Raw genomic sequence first — 22,910 nt, forward strand, 5'->3', positions numbered from 1 at the left:
TAATATCCAAAAAAATTTAAATTCAAAAGTTGTCATCACGAAAAAAAAGCGTGTCAAAAACTTCAAGGGTTCTCTTCGTTTAAAAAAAAACTTTATATCAACTGTTTGGATACACAAAAACAGTTTATGGCCCAGTTGTAAACATAGTTTGAAAATTAATTTTCAGAAGTTTCGTTGGTTAGAATGAAATGAACATTTATTCAAGAAAAGTGAGAACTCGTATTGTTTTTCTTCAAGGGAAAAATGAAGGATTTGTTTTGAAGAAAATACCCGTATGTTTACAAAAAATGCAATTATGACTAGTTAAATCAGCTATCTACATAAATATACATGATTTTGAACTATTTAGAAGATTGATAAAAAGGTCCTCGGATAGGCGGTGATGGAGTTTGAGATGACTTTCTGGAGAGGGGTTCAATTGTGAATATAGGTGGTCCTGAGGAATAATTATCCATATTTGTAGAGTTTGGTCGGGTCGTTTGAGTTGGTAAACGAATACGAGCGATTCCATCGGAAGACTGTTGATTCAACTGACGACGCAACTCATTGATGTCGAATTTTAGTTCTATCTGTAATTATTATTAGCTGATTCTCAGATAATTCTTGAGTGTTACTCACCACACTATCCAAGCTGTTGGACGAAAGATTATCCATTGAATTCCCATTTTTATATGCAAATTTCTTTTGAAATTCTTCCAACGGAACGATTCGATTACTGTAGTTACTGAGAGCAGAAATGTTTTCTCTTGAATTTCGTCTCGATCTTCTTTCTTGAAATTCTTTAACTGCATCATCCAATTGTTGTTCTTTCTCTTTTTCATGCGCCTTCTTGGAATACATATATTGTCTCCTTCTTTTTGAGAACATTATCCAGAAGATCTTTGAGAAAAACAGTGTTAACTCGGTGATTGTGATAACTGACATTCCCAAAAACATGCCCATGTTTCCACCGATATCTGATAAAATTTCAGTGAGAGAAGTGGCTTGAACTTGTGAATATGAAGTATAAAACATCTCCAAAAAGAAGATATTAATGACTGCTACATTGTTTTTGATATGAGTTTCCGTTTTGTTACTGATTTTCTTCAACCATTCCAGAGATCCTCGATTAAATCCATCTCCATATGAGTTGTATGATGTATAACTGGTGCTTTGACATTCCATATGACATTCTGTACAGTCTGGAAGTTCCAAATAATCAGTTCCATTCAATTTTCGAAGCATATGGTTATCCATACAGGTGATTGATTCATATGGAGCACAAATCTTTTTCTCTGAAATTCAATTGTTGGATTCATTATTTGCTTGAGCAACATACTTCCATCAACATTATAAGTAAACGGAGCACATCCACAAGTGTCATTGAAATACTGAGCAATGCAGAGAGCTCGACAGGCAGATGCAGAGTAAGAGAGGAATGTATCGTATCGCTCAGGCCAGTGTTCGGAACAATTTCCCCAATTTTTTCGATTCAATAGGTTGTGCTGTAATCGAATCATCTTTATTATTGTTTTGTGACAAACTACTCACCGAAATCGTTTTGATAGCAGAATAAACAGTTCTCGACGGAGAAACACTGATTCCTTCGGAAGTTAATTCAGCATTTGCACCTGGTGGATGAATGTAATATCTGAATCCATTTTCATAGATATCAGAGAATATTGCGTTTGCATCTCCATCTTCTCCTCTCAGTTCTTCTTCTAATTGAGCGTCAACAATCATCTGAAGTCCTGATTCACTTCCCGGTGATATTTGCTTCCTCATCCATTCTGGAGCAAGATTCTGTAGATCAAGCTCCCAACACTTCCCGAGAGATGTCACTTTTTGTTTCATATATTTGCAGCAATCGAATCTGAAATAAATCAAATAAATATTCATATCTTTTCTTATTGTAATAATTCGTCTGTTTTTATGTACCTTCTTCCTCCGAAGTAACAAGTCAAGAACATTTCTCCGCAATCGTATCCAGCAGTCCGCAGAAACTTAATGATTTGAAAATCTGTGTGATTTTGAAAATACGTCTCCGCCTCATCGTGCGCTGCAATTTTCTTTTTTTCATTCAATTTCCCCATTTTAATTTTCTCACTTTGTTTTAAATTATTTCTATCCAGGTTACTGAAGACAAACATTGCATCCATATTTGTCTGTAGAAGATACTCTAACGTAGCTCCTGTCAAATCTCCAGATGCATTCAATTCCCGTACGTATGACTTTTTGATGGGATTGAAATTACAGACTGTGACTGCTGGAAAGTCCATTCCACCCTCGTTCACAATGAATGACACTTGGGAAAGTGTTGGTTTTGAGAAGTACATTTGAAGAAGTACGACTATTTGGAAGATCAACATTGCGAGAGCAAGTCCAACAATAAGAACCCAAAATGCTCTCGCGACACCTTTTCCATAAAATATTCTTTTTGGACCGTGCATTGTAGTTGTACCTATAAAAAGGAAGAGGAGAATGAGTGCAAACATTAAATATTTTATGATCAAAGAATACTTTGGCTATATTTGATTTGGAAAAGGTGAAGAAAGATCAAAGATAACTTTGAAAAGTTAGGTTCAAAGGTTCACTTCGAGGAAAGATAAGTATCGGTCAAAGTGGTTCTCGAAAAGATTTTAATGAATTATGCACCGTGTTAACTATAACTGACCGGGATCGGGTTTTCTAACTTTGATCCTAAGTGCCAATTATGTAATAGGCACACTCTTAAACTCTAGTTTTAAAAAGACTTGCAAAATTCCAGGTCGGCCTCCAATTTTTTTTCTGAAAATTTTCTATATTTTTTGTCAAGTATATTACTCAGAAATCTTTGAAACCTACAAAAAACCAGTCTTAAAAACTTTAAAAAAAAACGATTTTTTCAGTACGAACTTCCGAGCCGACCGGCCGGAAGAATAAGAAAACACATCCTGTTGCAAGTCCAGTTCAAATGAAAACAGGTCTCCTTGAAATATAAAAATTAACGGACTGTCTATGGAGGTCTTACGAGAATGTTCATAGAACCTGGTATATTAAAGCGAATACGGTAACTCCTGTTCACGAAAATCTATTTTCTACAGAAACCACTCCCCATAAAATTTGAGAAAGTAATGATTCTTTTGTAATAGAAAAAAAACTCTGACCAATTTGAATGCATTAGTTGCATTATATTTAAAAGTAAAGATGTTTTAAAACTAACTTGAAAAGTGTTTCGTCTCTCGATGCGCGGATCCAACTCCTTTAATTTTCTTGACATGTTTGTATGAGTTTACAGGAACTTCAATAACCAATTGATTCGCCAAATGTTTCGTGGAAGAGCCCCTGCAATACATATTGTAATCAAAAGAAGTTGGAAACTCATACCGTTTTTTGAGATGATCTACAGTATCCATTTCTCTAACTGCACAACCAAACTAACCGAATGGAAAACTATCAGAATATGCAACAGAAAAGAACATGTTTGCCAGGTATCAATGATATTCTAGATATTTGCTCGAGAATACAGGCGGTTTTCTTCTTTTTCGCTGGTAGGCAAGCACGAAAACTTTTTCAGTGTTACTCATCGTTTTGATTCTATTTTGGTTTTGACCACAACTTGATACAAGTTTTATAACTTGAATACGGCTTTCAGTGTCTTCTTGTAACTCATCATAAGGTTACGGTAGGAAATCGAAATTTGAAGTAACACTTTAAAAAATTAATTTAAATAAAATTTAGAGTGATAAAACATGTGAAAGTGTGTTCCATTGAAATGAATAAGTCTGGGAGATAATTTTAAATGTATGTTCTTATTTCATCTTTTTATCTTATTAAATCTGGAAAAGTCTGAAAAGTCACTGTTGACTTATTACTTTTTAGTATTCTAGACCGTTCTGATGTCGTCATTTCCTCAGGTATTCTGATAGTTTGGTCTTCAATGTTGTCTTCCTCAACACATTTATTTTGATTGACCGGTCGAATTTTGATTGAAATTTTATCAAGCTGTGTCTCTATCTCTCGCTTTTTCACACTATCTCATCCGTTTCTAGAGTATAAATATTCACAGAAATCATTTCAGCTGGCTACTTTCTTCGAATAAAAAATAGAAAGTACTGGTATTCAATTAGCTTTTCTGAACAATTTTTGGAGGCAATCAGACGAAAACTTGAATTAAATTATTATTTTCGGACATTGAAAGTTGTATTTACAGTCGAATTCTGTTTCATTGAACCAGTCATGTTTATTCTAATTTCAATCTATTTTAGAAACACATATTTACCTTTAAATCATATGAAATTCTTATGATTCTCCACAGGTATGATCTCTAATATTTAAAGAAACCAAGTTCTTGAGTAGGTGAAAAACTTGTTTCAGCCTATTGATTTAGAACTTCAAAGACAATTCTAGAATCAAAACAAAATCTGGTTCCTAACTAAGTTCATGAAAAATAACTAACCATCCTTTCAATGACCGTAACGTCCGAACTGTGTCATGATGTTCACATCCATCTGATCCTGACAGAGGTGGCGGGGGCTCTTTATCAGTATCCGGAGGTAAAGAAGAAGGACGTGGAATATCGATATACATAATTGATCTCTGCAAATGACCGGTCAAATTCTCAATTGATAGTAGCAAAAAAGTATCAAATTCTGAAGGAATGAAGATCGGGGAAGTGACAAAAATGGAGACGTTGAGACAACTAAAGACGAGAGTGCTTCGAGAAAAGAGGAGGAGAAGAAAGATGAAAACGAAATGGAACGATCTGAATTCCTTTTAAATACATATGTTTTTGATCTGCTGATTAGTTTTATGATTAAAAACGGAAGTGAACCAAAAAATAGGATGTTTTTCTTTTTCGAAACAGAATGCAAACAAAAAAAGAAAGGGGTAAAACGATCAAAAGTCAAAATAAAAATAGACATAGTGAGAGAGCAAATAGTAAATTATGAGTCAATCAAAATTCATTCCATGTGGTTTCATATCGACTTAGTTACTCTGAAAATGTTGAAAGTTGAGGAGACTTTAGCAATCCAAAAAGAGTGCATTTGAAATGAAATCTTCCGTTACCGTATTGCTTTGACTGCGGATAAGAATATTCTCGAGAGTAAAGTTATGAATACGTATAGAAATTCATCTGAACGGATAGATATATTATATTCTGAACGGATAGATATTATTGCTGTTATATTATATTCATTTTGTTTTGAAATACTCAAAGTATGAATGACAATTTGACTTATAGGCAACACCAAGTTCAAAGTGAAGTTTCAAGAACTCGTCGAAATCTTACTCCTCTAGACGATAAATTATTGTTTTCTGTCTTTTGCCTTACCATATTTTTACTTACCCATTTTCAATTAGAACTTGAAAATAGGACAATTCTGATACATTTCCCTTTGCTTTTTTCTTATAAATACACTCCACTTAGACAGTCTGAAAATAGAAGTGTAAGTGACGTCTTCCACCAAAAAACGAATAATTCAATAGAAATGATATCAGTTTATAACCACACAGAAAAGTATCAAAGTGATTTTTTCAAATGTTTCCCCGATCTGGAAGAGTCAACAAAACTCTGAAAATATACAGACAAGAAAAACAAAAGGGAATAAGGATCTCCTTGTTTCCTGTGATTGAAATGGATATCAATTATAAATTCACAAGAAATCAGGATTAAATTATCAATTGGATCACAGAGAGTGAAATTAATCGGAAATGACTAATTTTTAATTATTATGATAGTCGATAGATAAGAACCTGAAATTCGTTTTTCTTCATTTGAAAATTCACTTTTGGAACATCATATCACTGACGGCATCTTGATTTTTGTATTCTTGATGTCTCTCTTTCTTTTTTAGTTATCTGAAAAATGTAGAACGAAGTGTTCATAGTAATCAATCTTCATTTTGTGATAAGTGAAAAGAAAACAAATGAGAACAACAATGAAAAATAGGAAGAGATCAATAAAAAATGGATGAGATCATTAATAAAAAGTGACAAAAAGTAACACAGGAAGGGACGAAAACGAAATTTATGGTCTTCTAAATATCTGGTCTATCTGATCAATTTTCAAAAGAAATACTTCAAAATACTCATTTGATTTCTTCATTATTTCGTTATTCGATGTTCTGAATGAAATTTCCATGTTATTTTTCTCTGTTCAAGGTTGCACCGTCTTTCTTAAGTTAACTAACAATTTAATTCTAAATGGTTAACGATGTTTTTACTGGAATATTAAGAGAATGTTTACTTCTACTTTTCACATTTTATTTTTATGACTTCTAACGGAAGTATTTGGAGGCTAAGAATTCGGCGCTGGTTTGGATTAAAAACTAGGTTTTTTGGGAGGAGAACAGTTAGACAAGACAAAAAACTGAGAAAGTAAAATAACTTGGTGTAGAAACGTTTGGCAACAAACAGTAAACTGTAAGTTTCTTGAACCAAAAGTTCATGGTCGAAGCCAATTGTTTTGCAATGATAAATTCCTATTTTTTTTTAAATTTTAAAGTGCACTATTAATAGGAAAGATTTTTGTGCGAAATTTGATTTGTGTTAACTCGTTCTCTGTGTTTATCACTTCAAAACTTGAAAATTGAACTACTTAGGTTACTGTAGGATTTCTGTAGCCAAAGTGATACTGACGAATCCATCAAAAGTTGAAAATTGGTGCATTGATCAAAGTTTTTAATACCAGAAACACTTTGTAAGTCTTTCCTTAGAACCGATTCTTCCAATTACATGAAAACCCCCCTCTGAGTTACCCTCTCCCTATTTTGTTTTTATCATTTTATTTGACAAGTACATACATTTCGTTTTGATGAAAAAAATTGAGCAAAGATGAAAGAAATTAAACGAGATATAAAAAAGAAAACTAAATCTAAATACAATACATCATCGTTTCATAAATAAAGAAATATTCAAAATCAACTCAATTATCCATTGGGCACTTTGGAGAAAAAGAGCGAATTCGAATAGAAAGAAAGCACAGAAAGGCAAATAATTCGTTGGTTCAAGTTGACCTATTGAAGAGAAAAAACTTAAAAATCTACACGTAAAAACGATAAAATCGAATATCAAACGGAGAATCTCGGGCACAGATAATCCGAAGATATCGATGGAAACATGATTATACTAGTAAAATGAAAAAATATTTGAATTTTTAGATGAAATAGACAACGGAAAATGTGTTAAATGATTAGATTAATTTCCATATTTCGACTCGAGTTCATCGCTGACCGGGCGAGTTGATTGGTGTTGACGGATCATTGCGGCAAGTTTTCGGAGTCTCGAGGCGGAATATCTGCAAGTTGGATTGAAAATGTATCCATTATAAAGGGAAAACGGAAAAGTGAGCACTACCAGTTTGAAAACTTACTTAATAGACTCTCTCCTTCTGACCATCGATGGATCGGAAGAGAGGAATTTATGAGAAAGAGCCTCATCAGTTCTCATTCTTCTAACTGGTGATTTCTTGAGAGCCCACGTGGCAAATGAAAGACATTCTTGTGAAGCGTTGACTGGAATTAGATTAGGATCGCATTTCACATTAATCACATTATCCTTGGTTTCCTCCTCTCTGTCGTATTCTGAAGTGAATGGATGGAAACCGGCGAGTCTGGAAAATGACGAAATTGTATCAATTCTTAAATTATTTTTAACTTACAAACAGAACGTGACCACGCCCATTCCCCACATGTCACTTTGAACAGTGACTGGAGTATCTGGAATATGGAATTCTGGTGATGCCCATTTCGGGTCAAAGTCCACAGGTTTCACTGCAGATGACACTTTTTGTGCTCTTCCAAAATCAATCAATTTAACAATCCAACTACGTTTCGATTGGAACATTATGTTATGTGGATTGACGTCAAGATGGGCAGTTCTGGAATAATGAAAGGATTGTTCAGATAATTTCAAAGTGGATAACTTACCCTTTGAAATGTAGGAAATGAAGAGCAGAAGTGACTTGTCTCATTGTCAATGCAACTTGTTCTTCGTTGTAATAATCATTGAATACGAATCGAGAGAAGACATCTTCGTATAGTCTTTCAGTGAAAAGATACAAGAAATTATTGAAGTTGAATGCAGCAACAAGACGTTGAACATTCTCATGTTGTCCATCACGAAGAGATTCATATTCAGAAATTGCTTCGGAAGATGGATGACGGATTTTGACGGCACAATGGGCGTGGCCTTCAGTGGTTGAATCGACGGCATCACGGATAATAGAGAAGCGTCCCTTGAAACGAAGACCTCCGATCTGAAAACATTTTTGGGCTTTTAACTATATGTTTTTGGTCGAAATCCTCACCTGGAATCTTCCGAGTGGGTCAGAAGTTTGAAGTTGCATGTTCGATTTCATGTCATCATTTGCAGTTCTTGCTTCTGAATCCTCTTCACTTTCTTCCGAAATTCCTCCTAATTGACTTGTTGATTTCTGTGGCATTGAGACAACATTCAGACGAATTTCTGACTTCAAAACATCAATTTGAAGTTTTGGAGCTCCTTTTCCGTGAGTTTGTACAATTCTGCTGCTCAATGAAGGCAATCCAAGTCCAAATCCATTTTGAGCAGTCACTCGGAATTGATAGATTCCAAGTGGGGACAAGTGTTTCACAACTACAGATTCATCATCGATTTTCTCGGAAATAGTGATCCATGGGGCACCATGATCATTCGGTCCGGCAACACGATATTCCAATCTGTATGTGATTCCTTCCAAGTAAGTTGGTCCTTCTGGAGCCTCCCATTGAATGAAGATCTCAGTGTCTGATGAAAGTTCAGCTTCTGGTCTTGATGGACGGGAAGGTGTCTCTCCACTGATCATTCGGCAACTTGTTTTATCTGTACCATATTCATTCGTAGCTGAGCAAACATATTCTCCAAGATCGTAAGGAGCAGCATTGTTGATGATGAGGCGAGAGATATTATCCTCTTGTTCTATCTTGATTCTGTCATTTGACTCGAGAATCTTTCCCTGGAAATCCCAAACTACTTTCGGTGATGGACTGGAAGCAACGGAGCATTCGAAGATTGCTGGCTGATTTTTACGAAGATAAACATCACGGAGACGGGAAGTGAAGATCGGAGCGAAAGCTGGAAATGACAGGAATAATTACATTTATTTGAGGAAATCAACTCACTTCCATCTTCATTCTTCTTCGTGGCACATGGTGTAACCTTCTCAATATCAGCCTTTATTCTCTCGATAGCAGTTGCTGATGGAGCCTTTTGAAGGAGAGCAGTCGAATGTTCATGGGATTTTGGTTCGAGTCCTTGAGTGGATTCACGAAGAATATCGGTGTAACGACGACGTTCACGAACAGTAATGTCACGATTACGTACTCCGAGGAATCCTTGTTTGACTGTTGGTGCTCCGACTCCGAAGAGTTCTTCACGGTAATTACGGACACGAGAGTTGAATGCAGCACCACGGGCTGCCATCAAATATGTATCTGGTCCAATCTGAAAATCAGAACAACATTTGAAACATTCGGTGAAAAATAAGCAAACCTGGTAATGTGAATCCCATGGAGAGTCGTCAATATCATAACCTGGATGTCCGAAATCATTATCCTCTTTGTAGAATGCACCAGGACGGAATTTATCAAGATCATCCAAGTTGACAGCTCTTCTGTTTTTATCTCTCTCAAGTCTCTCCTTCTTATCTCTGAAATCGTCTTCTCCATCATGATCTTTTGGTTTCACTTGTTTCTTTCTATCATCCATAAATGCATCTTCATCATCAATCTCTCCAGCAAGTTCTCCTGGAGGCAAGAATCCTGGTTTTCCTCTTTTTGTTGCAATCAACACTTCCATTGAATGTTCTTGACGTGGACTCAACATAACTGGACTCTTCGTTCCCGGAGTTGATCTTCTTGGAGATTTTGGAATTGGACTGAGAGTGACAGCTGGAGAAGTGACTTTGATAAGTCCAGATGCAGATGTGGTGTCGATGGTAAGATCTCCGTGAATTCCTTCGAGGAAAAGTGGAGCTCCGACTGGAATCGATGGATCGTTTTCAGCGTCTTCGAGGATCTGTAACTCAGTTGTTTATTGAATGAACTCACACTGTTTTCATATAAATTTATTTGTTTAATACCCGATTATTATTTGGTGCAAGTGTTCTGAGGTGCGTGGATTATCGAGAAACAATCCTAAATACCTCTTCTATAATCAATGCTTCTGGACGAAGAACATCCGGAACAACGCTTTCACATTTGTTTTTTCGCGCCAATTTGCCTGGCGTCTTGCCCACCTTAGCGGTGTTTTGTAGTTTCTGCTCTATTTTACGATCAATACAAGAGATTTTAACACCGGGTGGATTGATTCCATTAGTACGAAGAGATGGTGAAATGAGCATTGTTGTGGGGCGAGATGGGCTCACTGGACGAGTTAACTCATTTATTGAACTCATGTTCTGCAGGTTTAAAATATAGAAAAAATAGTGAGAAAGAGAAAGAGAGAGAGAGAGAGTTATACGATTTTTTAAAGTTTACAAACAGAAAAGTGGAGTGATACTTTAAAAGTTGGCAAAAATCTAATTGGTAAGGGATTTCCTCACAGTAGAACACTTATTTTTGTCTGATTTTGACATTATATGAATATTTTTCAGCGGCTATCATCATATTCTTAAAATAGTTGCATTCAGATGTTGAAAAAATTTGATATAGACAAAAAAATTTAGAATATTCAACACTAATACTCAAATTGAGTTGATATTCTTGTATCACTATTGCCTGATTATTCAAAAATAGAAAAACAGAACGAAAACCATTAAAAATAGTAAGTTTCACCACCTACGCAACGGAGAGAAAAAGTAAAACAGTGCTCTTTTCCATTGCTTTTTCTCAGTATCCCACCCATTTTTCTCTCCAACAAGTTACTCTTTTCCCCCAAGTTCTCTGCTCCGATCCAACTGCGCGGATTTTGAAGAGCTCTTCCTCTCGCCCTCTTTTTATAAAGTTTGCCCTCCTTTCTGTCAGTTTGCTGACCCCCTTTTCTACTAACAAAACGAGATATCCAACCAGTTTGAGACGATACCTCACAACTTTATTTGTTTGTTTCTTCAAAACTCTCTCACCTTTTTATCTGCTTCTGGGAGGCCAGCGAGTACTGTGTCAGGGTATGAAACTTTCGGTGGAATAACAGTTCCCTCTTGTGGTGGAACTGGAGACTTTTGAGGGGTCGATGGAGATGGAGTTGGTTTTGGAATAGTCTCACGGATAGTAACTTCTGGAGTTAGAGTTGGAGTTGATGGTTCGGATGCCTCGACTTGGAAATCCTGGAAATTACGAGTTTTAAATGGAAAAGGAGAAAATAATTTGTTCTTTGATACTTTTTTCTAAAATTTTGAAAGAATTCACGGAACACAACAACGGAAGTGCTGAGTTATATATCAGAATCAGAATCCGATGCATCCGAATTACAATGGGAAACCCTCATAAAGTTAATGTCGTTTTCAACACATGTTTCCTATTTCTCCTTTCCTCACCTTGGGAATTTCGAAATCTTCCAAACTGGCAAGGGATCCAGCAATCGAACCTTCTTCCGAGATATCTGATAGTATTCTATTCGCTATCTCTTCTTCGATTTCTCTACGTTCTCCTCTTATCATTCTCATCGGAATTTTCTGTTGTTGTTGCTGTTGTTGTTCATTATTCGTTGGTTCCAAAATCGGAGTTGACACAGGAATTTGAGTTTTTTCTTTCTTCGATCGAGATGGAGTTTCTCCTTTGTCTTGTGGAATCAACTTCCGTTTTTCCAAACTTTGTGGAGCCATTGGTCGACCGAACTCGTCTAAATGAATTGGATTTCCGTACTTGTCGACGTAGTATGGAGCGTCGTCAAGACTCGATGGCCGATGAGACGGATCGTTCAGATATCGAGGATCAATCGGGCGACCTGTGAAGGATACATTATTTGAATATCTTAATTCTTTCAGCTTGATAGGTTCGGAAACAATAACAGAGGTTGTAAACTCCTATCCAATAATTGAAAAACAACTTACGGTATTGATCGACTGGAGTTCTTTGTGGTTGTCCTGGTTGTTCGAATCTTCGAGAGTCGTGAGATGGTTGGTTCGGTCGTTGAGGTTGAGGTGGAACGGTTGGTTGTCTTCTGAAAACTTTTACACTTTCCAACTACTTTTATTTTCTCATTCAGTTACCTAATTGGTCCCTCAAACCCAGTTCCTTCTGGCTTATCGAATGCGTCTCCGTCAATCAATTGCCCGAATTCGTCAATGAATGGTGGGTGTTCTTTTTTCGGTTTCGGAATGTATTCGACAGTTGGAGGTGGTTTACGTGGTTGAATTCTCAGATAATCGTAGATTTCTGCCGGCCGACGACCTTCTGGTGCTACAGGTTCATTTTGTTGTGCACGAGCCGTTACAGGGCCAAGAATTGCTTCGAGAATCTGCTCAGAAGGTGTCTGTTGAACGAACACTCGACGTTCCTGAAAAATAGTAAATTTTGGAATTGAGAGAGAGAAAAAAATGAGTGCTCTCCGCGTGCAGCTGAGTAGGCAGAGAGAAAGAGAAGTGAAGTTAGCAGTGTATAAAAATGTTGTGTGCTCTTTCGGAGGTAAGTGCACACAATGAATCGAATGGACCGTAAGGTTCAATCCAACTTACCAGCCATTTGTGTTGATATTTGAATTCTCTTAATGTGTCAGCTGATAATGGTTCATTTTTCAGTTTCTCATCGTTCAACCAGGGATGATCCAACGCTTCAGCAACTGTCAGACGGTGAGCTGGAATCTCCATTAGGAGTTTTTGGACGAAGTCTCCGGCGTCATAGGAAAAGTTTCCAAGGGGAGATGAATCATATTGACAACGATCTACGTTTGAAAGTGTCTCGTTGTCATTGTCTCCGTGGAATGGTGACAGTCCAGTTAATCTGAAAATGTGGATTTTGTATGTTTAAAAAAATCAGATCTCAGTCTGAAGGAGAAGTCTTCTTTAGATGGGTCAGAAATTGGTGTACCATGAAAATTATATTTCAATATAAGAAATCCACAAAACTTCAAGGTCAAAAATAATCTAAATATCTGAAAAAACACAAATATCTATCAGATCTAAATCTACGCTTTAGAATAAATTACTTCTGAAACAAATCTTATTTTAAATTTTAAAACTTACAAAACATAAGTTAAAACTCCAGTGCTCCACATATCAGTTGCCAATGTCAATGGATAACTTCTAACAATTTCGGGACTGACAAACTCTGGAGATCCTTTGATTTCACCGGTAATCAATCCACGAAGAAGACGTCTTGCCTGTCCAAAATCAGCCAACTTCAATTTGTCATCTTGCAAAAGAATAGTCTCTGGACGAAGATCCAAATGAGCAATTCTCAAGTCATGCATATGCTGGAGAGCAAGAAGTAGCTGACGAACGAATACACGGACGCATGTTTCACGATTCACTCCTTTTGGTTCAGCAATCGAAACTCCTGGATGAGTGAGACTTGAGAGACCATCTATTGTCGAATTGGCACTGAAATTTTATACTGAATTCAGTTTTTGATTTACTTTTTGAACTTAATTCCAACTGTCTCATTCAATTTCGCAAATTTGTAGAAAACTAGATTCACAGTGAACCATATTCATCTTTCTAACTCCAGCAACTCACCAATTAATAGTGAATCTAACCATTTTATATTACGAAACCATGGAAGAATGTGGACGAGTGACTATAGTGTCCGTTCTGTTCTTTCTGCCATGAGCATACTCTTTCCTATCTTTTCCTCAGAGCTATCATATCTTTTCATCTATCTTTTTTCTGGACCTTCAAAAAACCCCATTGGCAACTGAGAGAGCAACCTAAGTTTTTCTCTCCGAACCTGAGCAAAATTCTATTGAGAATTGAGAGAAGTAGTGAAATGAGAAAACATCTTCTCATTGTAACAGATGAGAGAGAATGAAATCAGAGAGAATCGGAGAAGTTGGAGGAGCAGAAAGTGTTTCGAAATGAGTGTCACCGGGGGACTAATCACTTTTGATGGGGGAGTTCCACATAACATTCCGAACATTGAGATAGAATTTCAGTCTGTTCGAGTAAATATCAGACTGGATACTGTAAAACTTGGAAACAAGCGGAAATTAAAGTTAAAGATTTTAAGAGTTGATACATATAGGTGAAACTATTGGGACATGAGGAAATTCATACGGTAAATGAAAAATCTGAAAACTGTACAGAAACTGTATTCACTAATTACAATATTCAGTCGTTGCTAACAATTATATCTTATAAAAAACAAACGTGACTAGTCTGATTTCACTTCCAGATTGGTCCCGTTACTTACTATTATTGGTGTTTCATGACCTACATAAATCCCAGAATCCACATTTTTTCAAAACGAATATATTCTCACCATTCGTCATCTTCAACCAAATGAAACATTCACAGTGAGAGAAATATCAGACGATTCGAAAGTAAATTTGTAAACTCTCCGTCATAAAATCGGAAAGATCAAGCCTTCAACAACAAGACAACATATTGAAATAATTTGATTCAGTTTTTGTGAATCTCTGAGAAACGAATCGGCAATAAAAGTGGGCGAGGAGACTCACTGCGCACAAACACTGCACTACACATCTGTTTTTATTCCATTTTTACACTTTTTTGAATTTCAATGGAAAGATGAGTGCAGCTGATGTGAGTCAGTCGACGTTCCTCTTCTTTCTTCAGATTATTTTATTCAAATGTTGTGATGTCAACTGGCTCCTCTTCTGCTAATTTCCTTTTGGTTTTACATTATTTTTGATTTGAATACGAGATAACTTTTCACTTCATTTTGGTTTTTCGTTCTTCGAAAGCTCTTTTTTTTTCTGATTTTACTTCAACTGGACTTTGTTGTTTCCAGTTCCGAATTCTTATTGAAAACTCCTGTTGTCACCTGAATTATTAAGTAAACAATCATACTAGAATTCCTTAATCTAATCTTCGAAAGTAAGAATACAGTGGTGAAGCAACTGCGCATCTTCAAAAGTATATTTCTTAGTGTTTTGTCAAGTCAGAACTCTGATGAATACGACCTGTTCTTAAACCAGAGCCACGCAAATTCCATAAATACTCTTAAAAAGAGCTGTGGTTTCCAGGCACAAGATGTCGTTTGTTCTGTGAAGCATTTAGGACAAAACATGAAACTTTTGTCACTTCTGATTTAGGACAGTTCATTTTAACAGTAGCCTCTTGCCGGATAAATAAATTTAGAGAATTTGGGAACTTTTTTCTTTTTCGTGATGAATTTTGGTCTCCATTTTCTTTGGAAAATGACCGATGAGATTGATTTTTTCATATTGAAACGATTTCGATTTCAAATTTTTTGTTGTTTCAGAACCCATTTCAGAAATTTCTCTTTAGTTAGGCACCCAAAGCAGGCTTTGTTTTCTCCAACCCTCATATTTCTCCGTTCCAATTTTTTGATTAAAAGAAAAACCCACTTATCAAATACAACCAATGCCAATTTCTCATCTCTAAGCACTCGATGCATTTGTACGATTCCTGGATGATCCAATGAGTTATGGATATCCACGTGCCGCAATAATGCATCGTCAATTGGTCTCAATTGAGCCAAGAATTCGCGTCCCGTTGCCTTTTCGCTGACTCGAAACGGTGCTCCTTCGGCAGCCAATCTGCAATATACCACCAGCGTTAATTGAGTATTACGGAGGGAGTTCTAGGGAATGAAACTAAAATTTCTACGTATTCTAACTAGAAGAAATTTCCCAAAAGTATAACTTATTCTCAACTTAATATCACTAATTCTCAGAATTTCTAATCAACTGGGACACGGGACGCTGGTGGTAATTGCAGTTGGCTGACCGAATCAACGATCTTCTCAACTTTATTTTAAAGTAGAGCCCCCACTGATTTTGTATCATTTCTCTTTGTTTCGTTTCTTTTTTCAGCCAGAATTCCCCCTTTGATTTCTCGAATTCTCATTTTCTCAGAAGTGCTCCCTCATGATTTTTCCAGATTTCAGATGGTACCAGAATTCGAAAAGATTGCCAGAAGACCACGGTCGATGAAGATGAATAATCTGTAATTTTGTCTGATAATCTGATTTTTAATTTGAATAAATCAATCATTCAAGAGCACTTCCAATGAGAGAATTCAAGAAATCATTAAAAAGAACGTCTCGCTGAAAAAGAAAAAAACAAATAGAAATGACACAGAAAAAAGAGGAGACCGATCGTTGAGAGCAGCCGCCGAAAGACAACATATCACCGGGACACAAAGACGTAATGGACAAGAATCGGATAGAATGGATTCAGAATTTTACCGTCAAACTGTTTCTCCATTATCCGACTCAAAAAGTGCTATAAATGATGAGTTAGTGCTGTTTTTGACGTGGACATGACGTGGACACAGGGTGGGAATAGTTAGTCAATCTTTATTTTTGGATTGAAAGGGAAAGAAAGAAACAAAGTGATATGATCGCTGAAATAAAAAAGAAGAAAAATCGGGCAATTGAATTGAGCAAAGGGTAGTTGGTCATTGGGCACGGGATGGACAAAATATGAGTGAAATGACACGTGGCAATTGGGCACTTTGTCACGTGGCACTCACTTGAATAGGGTCTAGGCGAAAATTACTACCGGATACACAATAAAAAACAGGTTACAGATAAGAAAAAGAGAATTGAGAGAAGTTTCGAATCGGTGTGAACAGCATGGGATTTCACTACTGGGCGGGGATTTAGAGGCTCACTGGAAAACAATTAAAACATGGGATGGGGGTATCTAAATATAAGAAGAACCGGTATAGATGACAAAAAGAAAGATATTTTTAGAAAATGATTACTGTTAATTTCAGATTATTCATAATGAGAACAAGATAATTTGATGATTGGGCACTTCATCAAAAAATCCCGACGCAACTGAAAAGTCCAAAAAGATACAGTAATATTACAATAAAAATTGGAATATAAAAGAATCAAAAAAGTTTGAAAAAAGAAAACAAAGAAACACTTGATACATATAGTTTTTGTTTGGGAAATTTCTTTTCAAAAAACATTTTTTGTCGATTGGAATTTTGGAATTACTTTTCGTCTTTTTCAGAAATTTCGTAGAGTTCTCGGACTCGTCGAGATTCGATTGTCACTCGGCGACGTGGAAGTTCGACATCGTTGTAGTCGCCTTCGGCTGAAAAATTTAGTTTGGATGAGAAATTTAACATCTAGCTGAGATTATCATTTTTCTAGTCTATCAATAAAAATTTCCAGTTTTTAAACTAACCTTCAACAGTTACAGTACACGAAGTAGTTGCTTGTCCGGCATCATTGACAGCTACACAGGAATAGATTCCAGAATCTCTCCACAATGGATCATTGATGATCAAAGAACACAAAAATGGTCCGTCTTGAACGAATTTGATGCGAGAGGACTCGACAATTGGTCTCCATTCCTGAAAGAGAAAATTTAATTATAGAGGGGGAGATATTTATAGAATTAATTAATACCTTCATCCATTTCAATTCTGGGAATGGTTCTCCTTCAACTCTGACGTCTAATCTCATTGGTTGAGCCGATGAAAAGGTTTTATTAACGAGTGGTTGGATGAAGTTTGGTCGAGCTGAAAAATGAATTTATGTACTTTTCAAGATATTCTCTTAATTTAAAAATTCTTACTGGCTAGATCAACAAGAATGTTTTGTTGGGCATCTCCGTATTCGTTTTTCGCGAAACATTGATATTGTCCAACATTTTCTTTGCTGAATCCAGTGATTGCAAGTGTTGTTTCAGTTCCTCCATAGGTGTAGACCTTGCATTTTGATGTTGGAGATGACGTGTCGATATCCCATCCACGGAATTTCCATTTAATATCTGGATCTGGGAAACCGGAGACGTTCAGAATGATGGTGAGAGTATCATTCTCTGCACAGTATCTCTTCTCAACAACTCCCGGAGAAAACCATGGAGCACATGCATATTGTTCAGAATATCTCAAGTCAAGAGCCTTCTCTGCATATGGGTCAAGAAGTGGAATGACTTTGTTTGTTCTTCTATCGAAGACTGGTTGAGGTGGAGCCATGAGTCTTGATGGTGGGGAGGCTGGTGATGGATCAGAGATTCCGTAGATGTTTTCAGCACGAACACGGAATTGATATGACTTTCCGAGTTCCAGATTACGTACTTTACAAACAGGCTCTGGAATGTTGTAGTCCAAAAGAGTCCATTCTTTCTCCGGAAGTTCACGAATCTCAATGACATAAGTGACTTGTGGATAACGTGGTGGAGCTCTCTTTGTTGGAATCCACGAGAGAGTGAGGTAATGTCCAGTGACCTCCTTGATGAATGGCCCACGATCTGGTGGAGTTGGAAGACTGGCTGTGTTGAGTTTCTTGAATCCATACTCCTCGGTGAGATATGGAGTGACATCAATCTCTCCGTTGAATTTAATGTTATCAAGGAATGGAACAGTCACATCCAAAACTGCCGAAGAGCTGGCACTTCCATGAGAATTCTTGGCAATTGCCACGTATTCTCCGGCGTCTTCGAGTGTTGTATCCAGAATAATAAGAGCATGAGATCCTCCTCCACACGACTGAATCTTGATTCTTCCTCCTGGAATGATCTTCTTTCCGTTGTGGAACCATTCAACTTCTGGAGCTGGATATCCGACAACAAGGCAATCGAAAATAGTTGGCATGTGATTGAAGACGTGCTTGTTTTTGAGTTGACGAACAAATCCTGGTGGGAATGGCATGCCTCCTCTGAAAATTAGAAAATATCTTTGAGTGTTTAGAATTTTTGAGTCTAGAGAGGGTGTCTGTCTTATGAATAAACCAACAATTTCTCACCTATCATCTTTATCAGCAGCATGTCTCGGTCTGATAATATTCAAAGATCCTTCAGTCTTGGCTGATCCCAACTTGTTGGTTGCTTCCAAAGAGTAATCTCCTTCATCATCTGGACTTGCATTCACAATGACCAAGTGATGGATTCCTCGTTCATCAGTGAAGATCACTCGTTTTCCATCTGGGCCATCTCCAATTATTTCCTGTCCATCCTTGTACCATTTGACAGTTGGAGTTGGAATTCCAGTGGCACAGACGATCATTTCGATTACATTTCCCTGAAAACCGGAAACGTATTTTCTCTATTTTTTCCGCTTTTTGACGTCGACAAATGCTCACTTTTTTAGATTTCATAAGAGAGTAAATTTGGAAACAAGTTTCGGAGAAAGGCTCTCTATTATCCATTGTGCTCCATTGAGCAACAATGATTCATCTCTCGCCAACTCATTCCATTTTTTACGTTAAATTTCACACCTTTCTGGATTTTCAAGTGAGAAGAAGGGGAGGGAGAGAGTGGGTCAGCCCGTCATAGTTTTGTTTGTTGATGAGAAGGTCAACTTCTTTTTTGATGGAAAACCGAATGAATCATTTGTGTGTGTTTTATGGGGAGGGGTTTTCTCGAATAAAACAGACCAATTGGGTCTGAGAATTCATTCATCTCGTTTCTTGATATCATAGACTCCTCTTGTATTTTCTTGTAAGTTAAAAGAATCTTTTCTTTTCGAAAGTTCTCTAATCTTTACAAAAAAGTTGTTCTTTCGAATGAGTGAGTAAACACTTTCTTGTCTCTTCTCATTCCTTTTTTCTCCGCGTGAATTGGATAATTGTGAGAATCTCGGTAGAATTATAATCTCAGAAACAAACAGTACATGACGTACCATTGCATGTTTTCTTACTGTTACTTTAAGCTTATGATTCCTCACTTGTTCTCACGAAAAGTGGCTTTCTTCCACTTAGTTCTCGTTCTCTAATTGATTTGATTACATAAATCTTATTTATCTTGAAATCTAATAATACTAACTTTTCCATGAAAATTAACTTTCAGAGTATGTTTTACTAGTACTTGGTCTACACATTAGTACTCACTTCTAGAATAACCTCTGATCTGAACTTTCTTCAGTTGTCATAAGGCAGAAATTGAACACTTTTTGAATAGATATTTTCTGTCATTTGTAAAATTCTGTCTTGGGTCATCTAAGATTTCAAATCTGATAAATAGGGCAGATGCAAAAATTTAGTTTTTACCTAAAAATGGGGTTTTCCAAGCGTTTGCAAAGTGCAAAAACTTCCGAAATCTCTCATAATTTGCACCTCGTTATTGCCACACGTGACTTTTTCTGTGTATTTTTCCAAAAGAGAAAGCGCAAAAATTGCGTCAAAGCTTCCGATAAAAGAACTCTTTCGAACACAAAACTAGACTTCAAAACAAGCGTTTTTTCTCTCTCTTTTCCGTCTCAATCACATTTCGTTTTTGTGTTTGGTTAGCTGATTAGATAAGAAGGATTATCATCGAATTGTGCATGTGTGCGTGGTCAGTTGGCGACACTTTGGCGCGACAGACAGAAGAAGATTCGTATTTTGTTGGTTTCCTGTATTGTTTTCTCTCATTTACCTCATGAATACTCATGTTGTACAATCCACGACGAATTCTTGGTTTACACTCTTCTGGCTCTCCATTTCCTTCTGGAAGTGGGCGGGATCCAATTGTTCGGTCTCCTGAAAAACTCATTTCTGATAAAAGTGAACTTTCTCCTCCTGCCCCCCGTTCTCACTTCGTTTTTTATCTCCTAAAAATCACGAAAATTTTCAGTTGAAACTGCTCTAATATTCTCTATGATACGGTGACATGACCTACTTCTATTTTATTTCTCTCTTTATAACATCACTCCTTCTTCTACTTCCGACTTTTGGCCTTTCAATTCCGCCTACAACGTTTCCAAATTGCCCTAAAGTGAGTTCTCTGATCTATTCTATTATTTATAAAAGGTCTATTCTCCTTCTTTTTAAAGGGATGGCATCATGATGAGCCGGGACGAACATGCTATCATTTGGCACGTAGGAAAATGCGTCTACCAGAAGCACACGCCTACTGTCATAAACTAATTCCGGATGGTTCTGCTCATGTTTTACGAGTTGAATGTGGCGGAGAAAATGATTATATCAGTGGTCTAGTGAAAGGACATTCAGATAAAGTATGGATTGATGCGAGAGCTAGATTTGATATTGTTGATGGGTCTGCTGGTCTCTTTGGACCTGGATTTGTGTATAGATGGCCAAATGGAAAAATGGTTCGATATTCGAATTGGGCTGATGGGAATGGTCTTGAAGAGATTGGAACGTCGGACAAATGTGTGTTTATAAAGAATGATGGACATTGGATAAATGCAAATTGTTCATCAACTGCAGCAGTTATTTGTGAGAAGAAACTACACAGACCTTACTCGAAATTCTGCCCAAAACACTGGGTTTATAATAAAGAAACTCAATCTTGTTATCGGACAATTTCAAAGACAAATATGACGATTTTGGAGGCTGATAACAAATGTTTTGATTACGGTTTGTTACTTTTTTGGAGACTTATTTTTTTGATGATTATTCAAATTTTCAGGGTTCGAACATCGACAAGATGCAATGCTCACAAGTATTCAAAGTGAAAGTGAGAATCAGTTTGTGATGAATTTGGCAAAAGAAAGAGATGCGAATTTTGAATTTATTTATCTTGGAGGGTATGGAAGGTCTAGAAACGGAAATAAGTGGCATTGGATGGATGGTTTGTTTCTTTTTTACGGATAACTTCTAACCTTTGAAGTTCTTTAAGGATCAGAATTCAATTATTTGAATTGGGATCGTGGAATGCCATTTGGAAGAAGAGCATTGGCTGTTCTCGTGATGAATAAAAGAGGAAAATGGATCAATCACTATGCTGATAAAATCTTATCACAATACAATGCCGTGGCAGTTTGCAAGTTCAAAAGTTGATTTTTTTTTCTATTTCTAATTGACTTAGTTTTCATTTTTTCTAGTCATTGCCCAGTCGCTTTCTTTGTTATTTCCGTTGTTCAGAAATCTCATTTCTTCTTTTCGATCTCTAGATTTTTCATTTCTTCTCTCTCCAAAAATAAACATGTTTTTCTTACCTTCAATCACAAGTTCAGCCTTTGTCGAAGCAGTTCCATGCTCATTAGTGGCAACACATCTGAAGTATCCTTCACTCAGGAAGGTGACATCAGACAGGATGAGTCGTTGAGTTCCATCTGGAGCTGCTTCCATTTTGATTTTGTCATCAGAGAACAATTCAAGTCCATCCTTCAACCATTTGATTGATGGGAATGGATTTCCGAATGGAAGACATTCGAAAGTCACAGACTCTCCTGGTTTGGCACGGCGAATTGTCAATGGAACAGTGAATCCTGGAGCCTTTCCTTCACGGATCGAAGAGTCAATGTCACGAGGTTTGCGGTCTCCACCTGAAAATGATAATATATTGGAGAACAATTTCTAGTTCAAGAATTCTTACGAATGACATTAACATCACAAGATGTTCTGGCAGATCCATAAGTATTCTCAGCAACACATCTGTATCCTCCAGCATCTTGACGAGTAGCTGAATCAACAACCAATTCACAGACACCGTCTGGAGATTCAATGAGTTGAAGACGTCCGTATGGGAAGACTCGTTCTCCGTCCTTAAACCATTTGATCGTTGGTTTTGGATCTCCACTGAATTTACAACGAAGACGGAATCCTTGTTTCTCAGGAATCTGAAACGAAAAGATTACTGTACTTGTTTGGTAAGTCAAAACTTACTCTGAGATTCTCGAGTGGTTCGATGAGTTTCGGTGCTTTGTTGGCATCAAACACATCTCTTTCAGCTGATCTTCTTGCTCCACTGTCTCTTGGAAGCTTCTTGACGGTGGCTGTACCTTTGTCCTGAGCAGTTCCAGATGGATTTGTTGCAATGACACGATAGATTCCATCATCATCATAGACACAAGATGGAATGAGCAATGTAGCAATTCCATCAGGTGAAAGACTGATTTGAATTCTATCAGATGGCGTCACAATAGCTCCATCCTTGTACCATGTCATCTCTGGAAGTGGGCTGGCATCAACCTTACATTCGAGTTTCAATGGTTGTCCTTCAGT

At 36.9% G+C, this 22,910-nt stretch overlaps 2 protein-coding genes across 2 annotated transcripts; one reads left to right on the top strand and one right to left on the bottom strand.

Annotated features, from left to right (window-relative positions):
* Positions 1 to 341: 341 nt before the first annotated feature.
* Positions 342 to 4,548, bottom strand: GCK72_002242 (uncharacterized protein; the record flags this gene model as incomplete). The annotated part of the gene is made up of 8 exons (XM_003104796.2): positions 342 to 569; positions 619 to 1,274; positions 1,319 to 1,484; positions 1,531 to 1,852; positions 1,918 to 2,038; positions 2,087 to 2,440; positions 3,182 to 3,303; positions 4,418 to 4,548. The coding sequence occupies 8 exons, from the start codon at positions 4,546 to 4,548 to the stop codon at positions 342 to 344; spliced, it is 2,100 nt and encodes a 699-aa protein (XP_003104844.2).
* Positions 4,549 to 20,827: 16,279 nt separating this feature from the next.
* Positions 20,828 to 21,743, top strand: GCK72_002243 (uncharacterized protein; the record flags this gene model as incomplete). Its single annotated transcript, XM_003104799.2, has 3 exons — positions 20,828 to 21,320; positions 21,373 to 21,534; positions 21,583 to 21,743. The coding sequence occupies 3 exons, from the start codon at positions 20,828 to 20,830 to the stop codon at positions 21,741 to 21,743; spliced, it is 816 nt and encodes a 271-aa protein (XP_003104847.1).
* Positions 21,744 to 22,910: the final 1,167 nt, after the last annotated feature.

This window comes from Caenorhabditis remanei, chromosome I (genome assembly GCF_010183535.1).
Source record: "Caenorhabditis remanei strain PX506 chromosome I, whole genome shotgun sequence".
NCBI classification, from domain to species: domain Eukaryota; kingdom Metazoa; phylum Nematoda; class Chromadorea; order Rhabditida; family Rhabditidae; genus Caenorhabditis; species Caenorhabditis remanei.